At 34.7% G+C, this 18,074-nt stretch overlaps 1 protein-coding gene across 3 annotated transcripts in view; it reads right to left on the minus strand.

The window, feature by feature from the left end:
- The window catches only part of EDA2R (ectodysplasin A2 receptor), a 35,505-nt gene extending 19,334 nt beyond the window's left edge, over nt 1-16,171 (minus strand). For all 3 annotated transcript variants that reach the window (XM_030305819.1, XM_030305818.1, XM_030305817.1), the window contains exon 1: nt 16,118-16,171. In XM_030305819.1, coding sequence (XP_030161679.1) covers nt 16,118-16,171 — 54 coding nt within the window. The remainder of the gene's footprint in view (nt 1-16,117) is intronic.
- Nucleotides 16,172-18,074: the final 1,903 nt, after the last annotated feature.

Raw genomic sequence — 18,074 nt, forward strand, 5'->3', positions numbered from 1 at the left:
ATATCTGATAAAAGTTTAGTATCCAAAATATATATATAAATTATCAAACACACAAAAAACAAACAATCCAGTTAAGCAATAGGCAGAAGACTTGAGCAGACGTTTTTTTTTTTTTCCAGAGAAGATATACAGATGGCTAACAGACATATGAAAAGATGCTCAATATCACTCATCATCAGGGAAATACAAATCAAAACTACAATGAGATATCACTTCACTCCAGTCAGAAAGGCTAAAATTAACAACTCAGGAAACAACAGATAGGTTTTGGCAAAGGTACAGAGAAAGGGAACTCTTTTACACTGCTTTTGGGAATGCAGGTGGTGCAGCCACTCTGGAAAATAGTATGGAGATTCCTCAAAAAGTTAAAAATAGAACTACCCTACAGTCCAGCAATTTCATTAGTAGCTATCTATCCAAAGGTTACAAGGATACTGATTCAAAGGGGGTACATGTATCCCAATGTTAAGCTGTATTATGAAAAATAGCAAAATTATGGAAAAAGTCCAAATGGATAAAGAACATGTAGTATATATACAACAGAATATTAATAAGCTATAAAATAGAATCAAATCTTGTCATTTGCAAAGATGTGGATGGAGCTAGCAAGTAGTAAGCTAAATGAAATAAGTCTGTCAGAGAAAGACAAGTACTATATGATTTCACTCATATGTGGAATTAATGAACCAAAACAAATGAATATGGTGGAGGGAAATACAGGCAAACTAGAATACAGACTAGTAACTTGGAAAACAAACTGAGAGTTGTTAGAGGGCAGGTGGGCTGGAAATTGCATTAAATGGGTGACAGGAATTAAGGAGGGCATTTGTTGTGATGAACACAGGGTGTTGTATGTCAGTCATGAATCACTAAATTCTACACCTGAAACTAATATTATATTGTATATTAACAAATTGGAATTTAATAAACAACTTGGAAAAAATAAAATGAATGATAGAGTGGGGTGGAGAGGAAGAGGTATAGAGATAGAGAATATGAATGGATATAATATACTGTCATCATGCCTGGCATTAGTAAGTTCCAAATGAGGATTAGGTATTTTCTTTCAGGAGGAAAGTTTTTATATTATCAAAAGCACTGGAATCAGAAGACATGAACCTGACTCATCACTTATTCACTTACTGGAAAGGGAATGATGGGAGTTAGCTAGTGTTTACTGACAATTAACCATGTGTCAGCTATTTCTCAATATACTAATTCAGAATATATTATTGATCAACTACTATGTGCTAGGATGCTATTATGTATGTTATGTCCTGATAATTAAATTAATAAAACAAAAATTCCTTTCATGTACTTATATTCTTGTTTATTCTTCATAAATTTCTGTAAGGTGTGTATTGTCATTTATGTTTCACAAATAAGCAAATATGGGGCACAAATGTTGTGTCATGAATGGTCTCTCCTGGGAAGCTTCTTCCCTGTTACCCTGAGTCTCCTCATCCACAATTAGAGACACCAGGCCACAGGGGTACTGTCCAGAGGGATCTCACAGACATAAGTGCCCAGTCCAAGAAGCTCCTTTGTCCTGTGGGTCTGATATTCTTCTTCTCCACCTACAGACAAGTTGCCATGGTGCACTGGCAAACGATATCCTATAACAGCAAGCAGTCTGACCTAGGATGTGTTCTTCCTCTCTACAACTGAGAGACTTCCTTTTTCAAGAGAAGCAACAGTTTCCTGGCCCAGAGAAATTCTTATACTCCTCAGGCAGCACCAGGAAAGAGTAGTGAGGGCCACAGTAGCACAAAATAAACCACATAGACCAAAGTCATACTATAAAACCATATAGACCAAAGTCATACTATAAAGATCATGAAAATCACATATATTCACAAAAGTAAGCCAAGACAGGTATGCTAAACCTAAACAAGTGATCATCTCCTAAAATAAAAGATTTAAATAGAACACTTGGTCTCTTAGCAATTATGAAAATATCCAAGAGATATTTTTTTAATTTTTTTAATGTTTATTTATTTTTGAGACAGAGAGAGACAGAGCATGAACGGGGAAGGGTCAGAGAGAGGGAGACACAGAATCCGAAACGGGCTCCAGGCTCTGAGCTGTCAGCACAGAGCCCGACGCGGGGCTCGAATTCATGGACTGCGAGATCATGACCTGAGCTGAAGTCAGATGCTTAACCGACTGAGCCACCCAGGCGCCCCTCCAAGAGATATTTTTAAAAACATCTCTTATCATAACAAGAATTAGGAAAATTCCACGAATGAGAAAAGGCAATCAACTGACACCAACACTTAAATAAATCAGATGTTGGAATTATCTAACAAGTATTTTAAAGCAGTCACCATACAAATGCTTCAGTCAGCAATTACAAATTATCTTGCAATAAAATAATTATTAGAAAATATCAGCAAGAAATTACAAAATATTTTTCACATAGAAACTGTGAAAATAAAAAAAAGTTGAAATATAAATTAAAAACTCCCTGAATGGGCTAAATAGCATAGAGGAACTAACAGATGAAAGAATCACTGAACTTGAGTACAAAGCAATAGAATTTATGCAAATGAACAGGAAGGAAACAGACTGAAAATACAATGGACCTGTGGGAAAATAAAAAAAATCATTAAACAATTATATTATCAGAGTCTCATGAAAATAAAAAGAAAATAATATATTTCTGAAAAAGTTTTCAAAGAAATAAAGACTGAAAACCACAAATTTGGTAAAAGACCTATAGATTCAAGAGGGTGAGCAAAACCCAAGTAGAATAAATTCAAATAAATGTATACCAGTAAGCATTAAAATGAAACTTCTGAAAACTAATGACAAAGGAGAAATCTTAGAAGTAGTCAGGAAAAAACATTACATTCTAAAGGCAACACCCATTGGAACGACCATGGATGGGTTTCTACTGAAGCCATGGAGACCAGAAGGAAGTGACCAACATTTTTCAAGTGATGAAAGAAAATAACTTACAAATGTAAATTCTATATCTATCAAAACTACCCTATGGGAATGAAGGGGAAAGAAAGACATTCTATGGCAAAGAAAAACTAAAAGAATTTGTTATTTAAAAGTGGAGAAAGCAAAGAAAACTAAATGGAAGTAATGTTTTGATACTTAGAATGGTAATTTTTTCCAGTTTTATTGTGAAATAATTCACATTCATCACTGTATATGTTTAAGGCATACAGTATGATGATGGTCTGATTTACATATATTGTGAAATGATTACCAAAATAGGTTCAGCTAATATCCATCTTCTCATATACATACAATAAAAAGAAAAGAAGAAAAAGTCTCCCCTTGTGATGAGAACTGTTAGGATTTACTCTTTTAACAACATTCCTGTATATTATGTAGCAGGGCTAGTTATAGTCATCACATTGCACATTATGTCCCTAGCACTTATATATCTTACAACTGAAAGTTTGTACCATTTGATCACCTTTATTCACCCCCCTCCCATCTTGACTCTGGTAACCATAAGTCTGATCTATTTTTCCATGAATTTTTGTTTTTAGATTCCACATGTAAGTGATATTATACAGGATTTTTCTTTCTCTGTCAGACTTGTTTCACTTAGCATAATGCCTTCAATGTCCATCCATGTTGTTGTAAATGGTAGGGTTTTCTCATTATTTATGGCTTAATAATATCTCATTATGTATGTATGTAATAATATATCATTATGTATGTATGTATTTCTCTCTCCCTGTGTGTGTGTGTGTGTGTGTGTGCGTGAACCACAACGTCTTTATTTATTCACTCATACATGAAGAGTTAAGTTGTTTTCACGTCTTGACTATTGTAAATAATGATGCTATGACCATGGGGGTGCAGATATCTTTTCAAGTTAGTGTTTTTTTTCTTTTAACCTTTGGATATATTCCCAGAAATGGAATCGCTGAATTATATGGTTGTTCTATTTTTAAATTTTTGAGGATCCTCTATAATGTTTTCCAATGGCTGTACCAATTTACAATTCCATCAAAGTTTCAGAAAGTTTATATATATATAAACTTTCTGAAACTTATACACACACACACACACACACACATATATATATATATATATATATATATATATATATATAATGGCCTTTCTAACATGTGTAAGGTGATATTTTACTGTGGTTTTATCTGCATTTCCATGACTAGTGATGTTGATCATTTTTCATGTACCTGTTGGAATTTCTTCTTTGGGGAAATGTCTGTTCAATTTCTTTGCCCATTTTTTAATTGGACTATTTGTTATTATGCTATTGAGTTGTACGAATTTTCATATGTTTAGTATACTAATCCCTTATGAGATATATGATTTATAAATATATTTTTCCCATTCTGTAGGTTGTCTTTTCACTTTGTTGATGGTTTCTTTTGCTGTGCAGAGGCTTTTATGTTTGATATGGTCCCACTTGTTTATTTGTGGTGGTTGTTGCTTGTGCTTTAGGTGCAATATTAAACAAAATCACTACCAATACCCACATCATGACATTTTGTTCCTATGCTTTCTTCTAGATTATTTATGGCTTCAGATCTTACATTTAAGTCTTTTATTTATTTAAAGTTGATTTTTGTGAGTAGTTCAAGATATGGGTTGAGTTTAATTCTTATCAATGTAAATAATACAATTATCCCAGCATCATTTATTGAAGAGACTGTCTTTTCTCCATTGAGTACTCTTGTCCCCTTTGTCAAATATTAGTTGACTATATACTTGGGTTTATTTCTGGGATCTTGATTTTGTTCGATTGGTCTATGCGTCTGCATTTATGGCAGTACCATACTGTTTTGATGACTACAGATATATGGTATAGCTTGAAATCAAGAAGTGTGATTTGTTCTTTTTCAGTATTTCTTTGGCTATTTGGGGTCTTTTGTGGTTCAGTATAGAGGTTAGTAATGTTTTTTCTACTCATAAAAATGTCATAGGTATATTGAAATAAATTTCATTGAATCTATAGATAGCTTTTGGTAGTAGTGACATTTTAAAAATATGAATTCTTCCATTTCATGAACATGAAATACCTTTCCATTTATTTATGTTTTCTTCAATTTCTTTCATCAGTGTTTTATAGTTTTCAGTGTAGAGATCTTTTCCTTCCTAAGTTAATCTATTCCTACTTATTGTTTTTGATGCTATTGTAAATGTACAGAAATGTTACTGATTTTGTATGTTAATTTGTATTCTGCAGCTACTGAATTCATTGATTACATCTAACAGGTTTTTGATTGAGTCTTTAGGATTTTCTAGGTATAAAAGCATGCCATTTGCTAATACAGACAATTTTACTTTTTTCCATATCTGATACATTTTATTTATTTCACTTGCTTAATTGCTCTAGCAAGGACTTCCAGTACTATGTTGAATATAAGTGATGAGAGTGGGCACCCTGATCTTACAGGAAAAGCTTTCATTCTTTCACCATTGAGTATATTAGCTGTTGGCTTATCATATTTGGCCTTTATTATATTGAGATGTGTTGCTTCTATGTCTAATTTGTTAGGAGTTTTTCAACATGAGTGGATGTTAAGATTTTGTTGAATGCTTTTTCTGAATCTACTGAGATTATCATATGATTATTTTCTTTCATTCTATTGTGATACATCACATTAACTGATTTGCATAAGTTAAATCATCCTTACATCACAAGGATAAATCTCACTTGATTATGGTGAATTATCCCTTTAATTTGCCCCTGAATTTGGTTTGTTAGTATTTTATTAACAATTTTTGCTTCCATATTCATCACGGTTATTGGCCTGTAGTTTTCTTTTTTAGTAGTAAACTTTTCTGGTTTTGGTATCAAGATAGTGTTGGCCTTGTAAATTAAGTTTGAGAGTATCCCTCCCCTCTGATTTTTTGGAAGAATTTGAAAAAGATTCGTGTTAATTCTTGAAATATTTGGTAAAATTCACCAGCGAAGTCATCTAATCCTTGGCTTTTCTTTATTGGGAGATGTTTTAAATTACTAATACAATCTCCTTTCTAGTAATTGGTATACTCAGATTATTTATTTCTTCCTGATTCAGTTTTTGTAAATTCTATGTTTCTAAGATTTTCCCCTTTTCTTCTAGGTTGTTCAGTTTGTTAGAATATAGTTTTTAATATAGCCTTAGCCTTTTATGATACATGGAATATTTGTGCCATCAATTTTAATGTCTGCTTTTTCATAGATAATTCTGTTTGATTGGTGTCCTTTCTCATTTTTCCTTGATTATTTTAGCTAACAGTTTATAAATTTTATCTTTTCAAAAAAAAGAACACAACTCTTAGTTTAGTTAATCTTTCCTATTGTTTCTATTGTTCCTATTTCATTTACTTATTATCTAATATTTATCATTTCTTTTTTTTTTTCCTACTAGCTTTGGTGTCAGTTTGTTTTTACTTTTCTAGTTCCTTAAGCTATGAATTAGGTTGTTTATTTGGGATCTTTCTTGCTTCTTAATGTAGGCATTTATTGCTAAGAACTTCCTTCTTAGAATTGTTTCTGCTGTATCACTTAAGTTCCTGTATGTGGTGTTTCTATTTTCATTTGTCTCAAGAAATTTTTATTCCCTTTTATTTTGTTCTTTGATCCATTGGATGTTCAAGAAAGTGTGTTTTAATTTCCATGTATTCAAAATTTTCCAGTTTTTCTCTTGTTATTAGTTTCTAGTTTCATGTCATTGTGGTCAAATAAAATCTTTGGTATGATTTCAGCCTTCTTGAATTTGCTAAGACTTGTTTTGTGGCCTAACATGTAGTCTATCTTAGAAAATATGCCATTTCCATCTGAGAAGAATGTGTATCTGCTGTTATTGGATAGAATGTTCTACATACATCCATTAGGTCATTTGGTCTATAGTGTTGTTCAAATTCACTGTTCCCTTATTGATACTCTGTCTGGATCTATTGAGTGTTGAGAGTAGAGAATTAAGTCCCCATCTATTATTGTATTACTGTTTATTTCTCCTTTTAGCTCTGTTAGTTTTTGCTTTAGCACTTAGGTGCTCCAAAGTTGGGCACATAAATATTTGCAATTGGTATATTTTCTTGATGTTTTGACTCCTTTATCAATATATAATTACCTTTTTTTGTCTCTTTAACACTTTCATTTTCTTTATTTTTTTAAATGTTTACTTTGAGAGAGAGGGAGAGGGAGAGAGCACAAGAAGGGGGTAGAGGCACAGAGAAAGGAAAGAATCCTAAGCAGGATCTGCACTGTCAGCATGGAGCCCAATGTGGTGCTCAATCTTACCAACCATGAGATCATGACCTGAGATGAAATCAAGAGTCAGACTCTTAACCGAAGGAGCCATCCAGTTGTCCCATCTCTTTAACAGTTTTAAGGTGTATTTTGTCTGATATAAGTATAGTTACACCTTGTTTTGTTGTTGTTGTTTGTTTGCTTTTACCATTTGTTTGAATGTCTTGTTCCATCCCTTCACTCTCAGTCCATATCTATATTTAAGGCTAAAGTGAGCTCTTTGTAGGCAGAATATTGTAGGATCTTGCTTTTTTATCTATTTACCCTATCTATATTTTTTGATTAGAGGGTTTAATCCATTGATATTTAAATAATTATTGATAAGCAAATACTTACTATTGCCACTTTGTTAATTGTTCTCTGGTCATTTTCTAAGTCCATTGCTCCTGTGCCTTAACCTTCTATCCTTTGTGTTTTAATGTGTTTTAGTATCAGTGTTGCTTGATGTTTTTATTGTGTTATTTTGTGTAATTATTACAATACTTTCCCCTTTTGTCACCATGAGGCTTACATAAAATATCTTAAATTTTTGACATCTTATTTTAAACTGATAACTTCAATAGAATTCATATACTTTACACTCTTACTTCTTCTCTCTCACACATTTTAGGTATTGCTATTACAATTTAAAGATCTTCCTCAATTGACAATGTGGTTACATCCCAATAAATGAATCATCATTTGAAAATGTTATAGTTGAGAATGCATTTAATACTCCTACTGAAAATCATAGCCTAGTCTAGCCTACCTTATATGGTTCCAAGAATGCGTACACTAGCCTAGAGTTGGGCAAAATGATCTTAAACGAAGCATATTTTGTAATAAAGTATTGAATATCTCATGTAATTTATTTAATACTGTACTGAGAGATAAAAAAAAGAGTAATTTTATGGACATGGATTGCTGTAAGTGTATTGATGCTTTAACCTCGCAATCATGTGGCTCAGTGGGAGCTGCAGCTCACTGCTGCTGACCAGCATCATGGGAGAGTATTGTCTCATATATCACTATCCAAAGAAAAAAGCAAAATTCAAAATTCAAATTAAAGTTTTTACTGAATGTACATCACTTTAACACCATAACATTGAAAATGTATATGTCAACCATTGTAAGTAGGGGACTGTCTGTACATGTTTTATATATATATATATATATATATATATATATATATAGTGTAATTGATAGCAGATTATTGTATTTATAGTTATATATCTATATATCTATATCTATATCTATATCCATATCCATATCCATATCCATATCTATATCTATATATATAGATATAGATATATTTCTTTTAAACTAGAGTTGTGAAAAATGCACCAATATTACCATATTGCAGAACTTAACTATGACTATATATTTGCCATTACCAGTGAAATTTATGTTACAAAATGATAAAATCTTGATACTGGTAGGGAGTGTTAACTTACATGTGTATATAATAATACCCAGAATGATCTCTTTCTTACTGGTCTATACAACAATCAAGATACAATCCCGCCCAAATTAGTTTACCCACAGGAAGTCAAGAAAAGACAAACAGAGGAAAAAGAAAAATAAAATTTAAAAAGTAATAAAATGGCAGACTTAAGCTCTAAAATATCAATCATTACCTTATATATAAATGGTCTAATACAACAATTAAAAGCAGACATTTGCATACCAGATGAAAATAAACACTATCAAATTTTCCTCAATAACTTATTGAATAAATGAATGAGTCATTTTCAGGAAATTAAAAAAGAACAAGGTATCATGCAAAAATTATACAAAGAATCTTCTTTCCTAATTAGGAGGCAAAGGCAATTCTCTCAAATGATTAATGTACCCCAAATGTTTGCTATTAACCAGTTTTTTGTGTTTTTTAAAATTTTTTCAATATATGAAGTTTATTGTCAAATTGGTTTCCATACAACACCCAGTGCTCATCCTAAAAGGTGCCCTCCTCAATACCCATCACCCACCCTCCCCTTCCTCCCACCCCCCCCCATCAACCCTCAGTTTGTTCTCAGTTTTTAACAGTCTCTTATGCTTTGGTTCTCTCCCACTCTAACCTCTTTTTTTTTTCCTTCCCCTCCCCCATGGGTTTCTGTTAAGTTTCTCAGGATCCACATAAGAGTGAAAACATATTGTATCTGTCTTTCTCTGCATGGCTTATTTCACTTAGCATCACACTCTCCAGTTCCATCCATGTTGCTACAAAGAGCCATATTTCATTATTTCTCATTGCCACGTAGTACTCCATTGTGTATATAAACCACAATTTCTTTATCCATTCATCAGTTGATGGACATTAAGGCTCTTTCCATAATTTGGCTATTGCTGAGAGTGCTGCTATAAACATTGGGGTACCAGTGCCCCTATGCATCAGCACTCCTGTATCCCTTGGGCAATTCCTAGCAGTGCTATTGCTGGGTCATAGGGTAGGTCTATTTTTAATTTTCTGAGGAACCTCCACACTGTTTTCCAGAGTGGCTGCGCCAATTTGCATTCCCACCAACAGTGCAAGAGGGTACTCATTTCTCCACATCCTCTCCAGCATCTATAGTCTCCTGATTTGTTCATTTTGGCCACTCTGACTGGCGTGAGGTGATATCTGAGTGTGGTTTTGATTTATATTTCCCTGATGAGGAGCGACGTTGAGCATCTTTTCATGTGCCTGTTGGCCATCTGGATGTCTTCTTTAGAGAAGTGTCTATTCATGTTTTCTGCCCACTTCTTCACTGGGTTATTTGTTTTTCAGGTGTGGAGTTTGGTGAGCTCTTTGTAGATTTTGGATACTAGCCCTTTGTCTGATAGTCATTTGCAAATATCTTTTCCCATTCCGTTGGTTGCCTTTTAGTTTTGTTGGTTGTTTCCTTTGCTGTGCAGAAGCTTTTTATCTTCATAAAGTCACAGTAGTTCATTTTTGCATTTAATTCCCTTGCCTTTGGGGATGTGTCAAGTAAGAAATTGCTATGGCTGAGGTCAGAGAGGTCTTTTCCTGCTTTCTCCTCTAGCGTTTTCATGGTTTCCTGTCTCACATTCAGGTCCTTTATCCATTTTGAGTTCATTTTGTGAATGGTGTGAGAAAGTGGTCTAGTTTCAATCTTCTGCATGTTGCTGTCCAGTTCTCCCAGCACCATTTGTTAAAGAGACTGTCTTTTTTCCTTTGGATGTTCTTTCCTGCTTTGTCAAAAATTAGCTGGCCATACGTTTGTGGTCTAGTTCTGGGGTTTCTATTCTATTCCATTGGTCTATGTGTCTGTTTTTGTGCCAGTACCATGCTGTCTTGATGATTACAGCTTTGTAGTAGAGGCTAAAGTCTGGGATTGTGATGCCTCCTGCTTTGGTCTTTTTCTTCAAAATTACTTTGGCTATTCGGGGTCTTTTCTGGTTCCATATGAATTTTAGGATTGCTTGTTCTAGTTTCGAGAAGAATGCTGGTGCAATTTTGATTGGGATTGCATTGAATGTGTAGATAGCTTTGGGTAGTGTTGCATTTTGACAATATTTATTCTTCCAATCCATGAGCACGGAATGTTTTTCCATTTCTTTATATCTTCTTCAGTTTCCCTCATCAGCTTTCCATAGTTTTCAGCATACAGATCTTGTACATCTTTGGTTAGATTTATTCCTAGGTATTTCATGCTTCTTGGTGCAATTGTGAATGGGATTAGTTTCTTTATTTGTCTTTCTGTTGCTTCATTATTAGTGTATAAGAATGCAACTGATTTCTGTACATTGATTTTGTATCCTGAAACTTTGCTAAATTCATGTATCAGTTCTAGCAGACTTCTGGTGGAGTCTATCGGATTTTCCATGTATAGTATCATGTCATCTGCAAAAAGCGAAAGCTTGACTTCATTTTTGCGAATTTTGATGCCTTTGATTTCCTTTTGTTGTCTGATTGCTGATGCTAGCACTTCCAACACTATGTTAAACACCAGCGGTGAGAATGGACATCCCTGTCATGTTCCTGATCTCAGGGAAAAAGCTCTCAGTTTTTCCCCATTGAGGATGATGTTAGCTGTGGGCTTTTCATAAATGGCTTTTATGATCTTTAAGTATGTTCCTTCTATCCCGACTTTCTCAAGGGTTTTTATTAAGAAAGGGTGCTGGATTTCGTGAAAGGCCTTTTCTGCATCAATTGACAGGATCATATGGTTCTTCTCTTTTCTTTTATTAATGTGATGTAGCACACTGATTGATTTGAGAAAGTTGAACCAGCCCTGCATCCCAGGAATGAATCCCACTTGATCATGGTGAATCATTCTTTTTATATGCTGTTGAATTCGATTTGCTAGTATCTTATTGAGAATTTTTGCATCCATATTCATCAGGGATATTGGCCTGTAGTTCTCTTTTTTTACTGGGTCTCTGTCTGGTTTAGGAATCAAAGGAATACTGGCTTCATAGAATGAGTCTGGAAGTTTTCCTTCCCTTTCTATTTTTTGGAATAGCTTGAGAAGGATAGGTATTATCTCTGCTTTAAACGTCTGGTAGAACTCCCCTGGGTAGCCATCTGGTCCTGGACTCTTATTTGTTGGGAGATTTTTGATGACTGATTCAATTTGTTCGCTGGTTATGGGTCTGTTCAAGCTTTCTATTTCCTCCTGATTGAGTTTTGGAAACATATGGGTGTTTAGGAATTTGTCTATTTCTTCCAAGTTGTCCAGTTTGTTGGCATATAATTTTTCATAGTATTTCCTGATAATTGCTTGTATCTCTGAGGGATTGGTTGTAATAATTCTATTTTCATTCATGATTTTATCTATTTGGGTCCTCTCCCTTTTCTTTTTGAGAAGCCTGGCTAGAGGTTTATCAATTTGGTTTATTTTTCGAAAAAACAACTCTTGGTATCGTTGATCTGCTCTACAGTTCTTTTAGATTCTATATTGTTTATTTCTGCTCTGATCTTTATTATTTCTCTTCTTCTGCTGGGTTTAGGCTGCCTTTGCTGTTCTGCTTCTATTTCCTTTAGGTGTGCTGTTCGATTTTGTATTTGGGATTTTTCTTGTTTCTGGAGATAAGCCTGGATTGCAATGTATTTTCCTCTCAGGACTGCTTTCGCTGCATCCCAAAGCGTCTGGATTGTTGTATTTTCATTTTCGTTTGTTTCCATATATTTTTTAATTTCTTCTCTAATTGCCTGGTTGACCCATTCATTCGTTAGTAGGGTGTTCTTTAACCTCCATGCTTTTGGAGGTTTTCCAGACTTTTTCCTGTGGTTGATTTCAAGCTTCATAACATTGTGGTCTGAGAGTATGCACGGTATGATTTCAATTCTTGTATACTTATGAAAGGCTGTTTTGTGACCCAGTATGTGATCTGTCTTGGAGAATGTTCCATGTGCACTCAAGAAGAAAGTATATTCTGTTGCTTTGGAGGAAAGAATTCTCTATATATCTTTCAAGTCCATCTGATCCAATGTATCATTCAGGGTCCTTGTTTATTTATTGACCATGTGTCTAGATGATCTATCCATTTCTGCAAGTAGAGTGTTAAAGTCCCCTGCATTTACCACATTCTTATCAATAAGGTTGCTTTTGTTTGTGATGAATTGTTTTATATATTTGGGGGCTCTTGTATTTGGTGCATAGACATTTATAATTGTTAGCTCTTCCTGGTGGATAGACCCTGTGATTATTGTATAATGCCCTTTTTCATCTCTTGTTACAGCCTTTAATTTAAAGTATAGTTTGTCTGATATAAGTATGGCTACTCCAGCGTTCTTTTGACTTCCAGTGGCATGGTAAATAGTTCTCCATCCCCTCACTCTTAATCTGAAAGTGTCCTCAGGTCTGAAATGAGTCTCTTGTAGAGAGCAAATAGATGGGTCTTTTTTTTTTATCCATTCTGATACCCTATGTCTTTTGGTTGGCACATTTAGTCCATTTACATTCAGTGTTATTATAGAAAGATATGGGTTTAGAGTCATTGTGATGTCCGTAGGTTTCATGTTTGTAGCAATGTCTCTGGTACTTTGTCTCACCGGATCCCCCTTAGGATCTCTTGTATCGCTGGTTTAGTTCACCAGTTTTATAATTAGAATAACATTGTTGTTCTTAATTAATTTTACTCAGCTAACATAATTCTTATTCAAATTTTGGTGCTGATAGTGCTATAAGACTATTTATTATAAATAAAATATTAACTTATAAACATAAAAGGATATGTAACCCCAAATCACAATAAAAATTGGTTTATCTTAGAAATGCAATATATCTTAATTTTTGGAATTTATTAATATATACAAATTAACATGTCAAAGGGAAAATAGATGAAATTGTCAACAGATGTTGATAAAATGAAACAAAATTCAAAGCCATTTGATTTTTAAAGTCATATATATTATATAAAATATTTAAAAACTCTATATTCTGCTATTTGTTTACTCAGGTTCCTTACACTAGTAAAGAATAAACAATGAATAGATGAGTAAAAAAAGCAATTTGAAATATTACACAAAATTCTAAATGCAAATAAACAATAAGCACAAAAAAGTTGTTTTTACCCCATCAAATAGAAAAAAAGTAAATAAAAAAGGATATGCCATAAAGTTCTCCTTAATTAGTAATTTAATATTACAAAGGAAAGCATAAAATTAATAGATGGTAGATACATGCATTGTTCATATGTGGTATGGCTTTTAGGATATAAGAATTCCATGCACTATTGATAATAAATATAATTATAATGTAAATTAGCAAAAAAAATTCAGAAGTGTTCTGCTTATATATTTCAAGAATTTCTGAATAGTATGCATTATTTTGCCTGGTAATTATACTTCTAGAAATGTGTCCTGAGGAAATACTGTTGATTTTCTGTAATGATTTATTTACAATGATGTTTAAAATCCATATGAATGAACTTTAAATCTAAATAAAAGTAATTATAAAAACAAGGCTAATTAGGAAATTAGCTGCTTATCCAAAAGTTATAGCCCATTTTCTCACTTACTAATAGATAATTGATTTAATTCTGGGTTGTAAAGTGAACATCCTCAAGAACTGATTCTTGATTGGTCTTATTTAATTATGGTAATCCCATTCCCATTTGCCAGGTACTCATTTCCTAGCCTCTCTTGCAGTTTAGAGATATAGCATTCAATTCTCGCCAATAAGATATAAAGAAAATTTGCTCGGTTGCTTCTAGGAAGATAGATTTTCCCTAATAAAAGTCAAGGTGTTTTGTCCTTGTCCCTTCTTCCTGACTTTCACTTTGGTGTGGAGATATGATGGTTTGAGTTATGGCAACCAAGAGGCCACAAGCATGAGGAGAAAACAAGGTACACAAGATGAAGAGTAAAAAAAAAAGTCTGTGTCCTTGGCAACATTGTTGGTCTGCTCAATCAAGCACATTCTCTTGACCTTTAGACTTCATTACATAAATAAATGTGTTTATGGTTCAAGTCACTGCTAAGTTTTATGTTACTTCTAGCTGACCATATCCTGAGTCATAGATAAACTAATTTCTCCACAGCAAAGCTGAGGCTCAAACCCTTGTTTATGTGGCTCATGATTATTTTTACTGAACTATTTTGACTTTGAGCAAGTCGTGCATTCTCTCTGAGTCTTAGTTTCCTCATGTAAAATGGGGTTCATAATACCTCCTTGGTGTGACCGAGGGCCAAATTAGGTAATACACATGAAAGCTGTTTACAAGGTACAGACTACTATACAAGTACAATCTGTTTATATATAAAGCTTTTCAGGAGCACAACATTGCAGTTCCTTCATTTTCTCTGAGCTTTCTAGTGGTGCTGAAATAGACACATGCGCATTTCATCATTGGTCATGTTTTAAGAGTTTGGTAATGGAAGTTTGATAGAAAGACTCACTTTCTCCCTTGGAGAAGTTCAATATGTAAATATGCAAATGTGGATGGCTTTAAACATAATGGCAATGTACATGATAGAAACATTTGTAAGAGACTGTTCTTAATGGGAGTGCCAGGACTTTTTAATCAAGATCAGTGTATATTGAAAATAGATTCTGTCAAGCCAAGCAGCTTGGCCCATCAGGTCCATCCCAATGGCCAGCATGATCTAACCTCTGATAACCTTTCCTGGGTCCTGGGAACTCTTATCAACCATGTGGACACTCATCTGTGATACCAAATATTATGTGTAAAGAGTTAAAGTTAGAGTTTGTACTTGCATCTGTTGGTATCTCTTGGACTCAGTCTCTTCATTTGTGAAATACAGATATAGGAAGGTGGACTAAATAATTGTGATATTTACTTTACTTAGAGGATCATGTTACTCTTCTACTCAAAACCCTCCAAGGGTTCCTGGTGCACTGAGGGAAAAAAAATATGAAGATTTCTTATCATAGACTTCAAGACTCCACAGAGTTTGGCCTATACCCCTTCTATGACCTCATTGTGTAACCACTCTCTATTTCACTTACCATACATCAGCTGCCCTAACCTTTTTCTTCCTTGAACATGCGTAATACATTTCCACCTTGGGACTCTACTACCTATATTCTGTCCTCAGAAGGCACCTCCTTAGAGTTCCTTGCTACTTGATCTGAAGTAGCTCTATAGCAGATCAGACCTGATATCTGACTCTTGAACCCCAAGTGGGTGAGCCTGAGCCCTACTTTAATTGGCAGATTTCCCTAATGCTAAGGAGTTTTCATGGGCCTCTGCACTCCACATCTCCTCTTGATATATGTCATTATATTGTGGAAACCTCCCTTGGCCCTGATCCTGTCAGGTGGAATTTGTTGCATTGCCACTGCTATTATCATAATCTTTGGACTGTATGTTTTGCCCACTGAACTGTATTAGCCACAGGTAGGGCTGACTCTCCTAATCTTGGACCCACTCAGTTGCCAGGCTTGTTCCTAGAATGTGACAGAAATAAGTATCCTGATCAGAGGGGCTTACTTTGGAGAGTTCTTGTCCAGGTCCACACAGTTGGCAGGTGACACACTGTCCCATTGGTCCCAGTACTCATTTTCTTGGCAGTCCATTGTGGGAAGGCTATGGGTACATAACACAATACTGGGAAGCTAGTGAAAAGGTATCAAAATGTAAGTAGTGGCTTCCATTTACTTGATTTATGGGTCCTCTTAACATAGTCCTCTGGCTCTGAGTTACAGGGGTTGAGGAAGCCAATCCAAATAGCTAATGCTAATGTGCCAGGAAACATCTTTAAATACTTTAAATTTAATATTTCATTCAATATTTTAACACCAGCATAATCAGAGATTATCATTAGCCCCAATTTGCATATGAGGAAACAGAGGCACAGAGGCCAAGAAATTCACCAAAGTTCACAGAATTAGTTGCTGTACCACTTGCTGACCTGGAAAGAGAATAAAGCAAGGAGCTAGCTTCTGCCTGGATGAGTAAAGGATAACCACAGTTTCTCACATGTGAATAGCTATTAGCAGCTTATAAAACAGTTTCACATCCTTATTATTTGATCCACACAATAACCATGTGAGTAAACAATATAGAGATTATTGTCATTGTTTTGTGGATAAGAAAGCTGAAACATGGCCCTCTTTTGCCAAAACTGTCTTGAGTATCTTTGAGGTCCCTAGATGTTATTGCTTCTGTCCTAGGGGAAGATGACCCACCATGAAGAATGTCCTGATATACTAAGGTGTAGACAAGGAGGAATACTATTCAGATATAGTTTTAGAATAAAGATGACATAGGCAGTATCGTTAGCACAGGTTTGAGAATTGAGAGATAGACATTTTAATCCTGGCTATAGGGTAACCAATCATCCAGAACTAAGGGGGTTTTCCCATATGGGGGTTTCATTGTTAAAACTGGGGACAGTTTAAGGCAAACTGGGATGGTGGGTTAACTTACCTAACATTTCTTTCAACCTATGACCTTGGATGAATCACTTTATTTTTCTGGCCATAGTTATTTAGCCTGAAAAAAGATAACAGTGCATTCCTCACCTACCTTATATAGCTCTTGAGAAGATTAAATGAGCTAAGGTTCATCAAGCATTCTGAAGGCTTTGAAAAGCTCTACAAAGTAAGACAGAGGTAAGTATGCAGAGGAACAGTTTTCTACAAAGATGAATTATAATGAGGGGGACTCAAATAATGGATACACATGGTTTGCACTGTTAAAAGATAAAGGTGGAGTGAGATTCTTTTGCTAACTCCTTAACCTCATAAAGGTACTGAAAGTACTGAAAGTCCTAAGGATGTACATCAGAAGATAGGAAAGTGAATGTGAACTTTGAGAGGGCATCAATCTTCCTCTCAAAAGTCGCCAGTGGTGATAGGGCAAGTCATCCTGGCTGGCATTCTTGCTTGAATGCATCTTTTCCCACCATCACCTGGGCCATTCTTTCTCATTCCTTCATTCAGAAGTAAGTGGGCTACAAAATTCATTTTTGTACAAGCTAAAACACTCCCTCTTGTGTTGTTTCAATTACTGGCCCATAGTATCAGCCTCAATAAGCATGCTCCCCTCCCCCTACCCCTTCTTAGTAAGGACAAAACAAAAACCATCAGTGGTAGCATAGCCCTTATGACAAGGGAATTAAGTGTCATGGCCACAGGGCCAGCATACTGCTCTGAACAACTACCCTGTATCCTTTTCTTGCCCACAAAAAACAAACAACCAAACAACAAAAACATTGGCAGAAGCCAAAGAACAGCCCTGCCCTTGAAATGAGCTCTTGACATAGGTATATGAATCTCCACAGCACCTGCTTCTGGTGTCTATGAAACACTCTATTCTGTTTGACTTAGGAGCCTCATTTATCTAATAAATGTCATTTGTCATGTGTCTAACATGTTTCTCTAACACTGACTTTGAAACCTATGTTTAGTCAAGGCAGGCTTATTACCAAATCCTCATAGCAAAA

This window comes from Lynx canadensis, chromosome X (assembly GCF_007474595.2).
Source record: "Lynx canadensis isolate LIC74 chromosome X, mLynCan4.pri.v2, whole genome shotgun sequence".
NCBI classification, from domain to species: Eukaryota; Metazoa; Chordata; class Mammalia; order Carnivora; family Felidae; genus Lynx; species Lynx canadensis.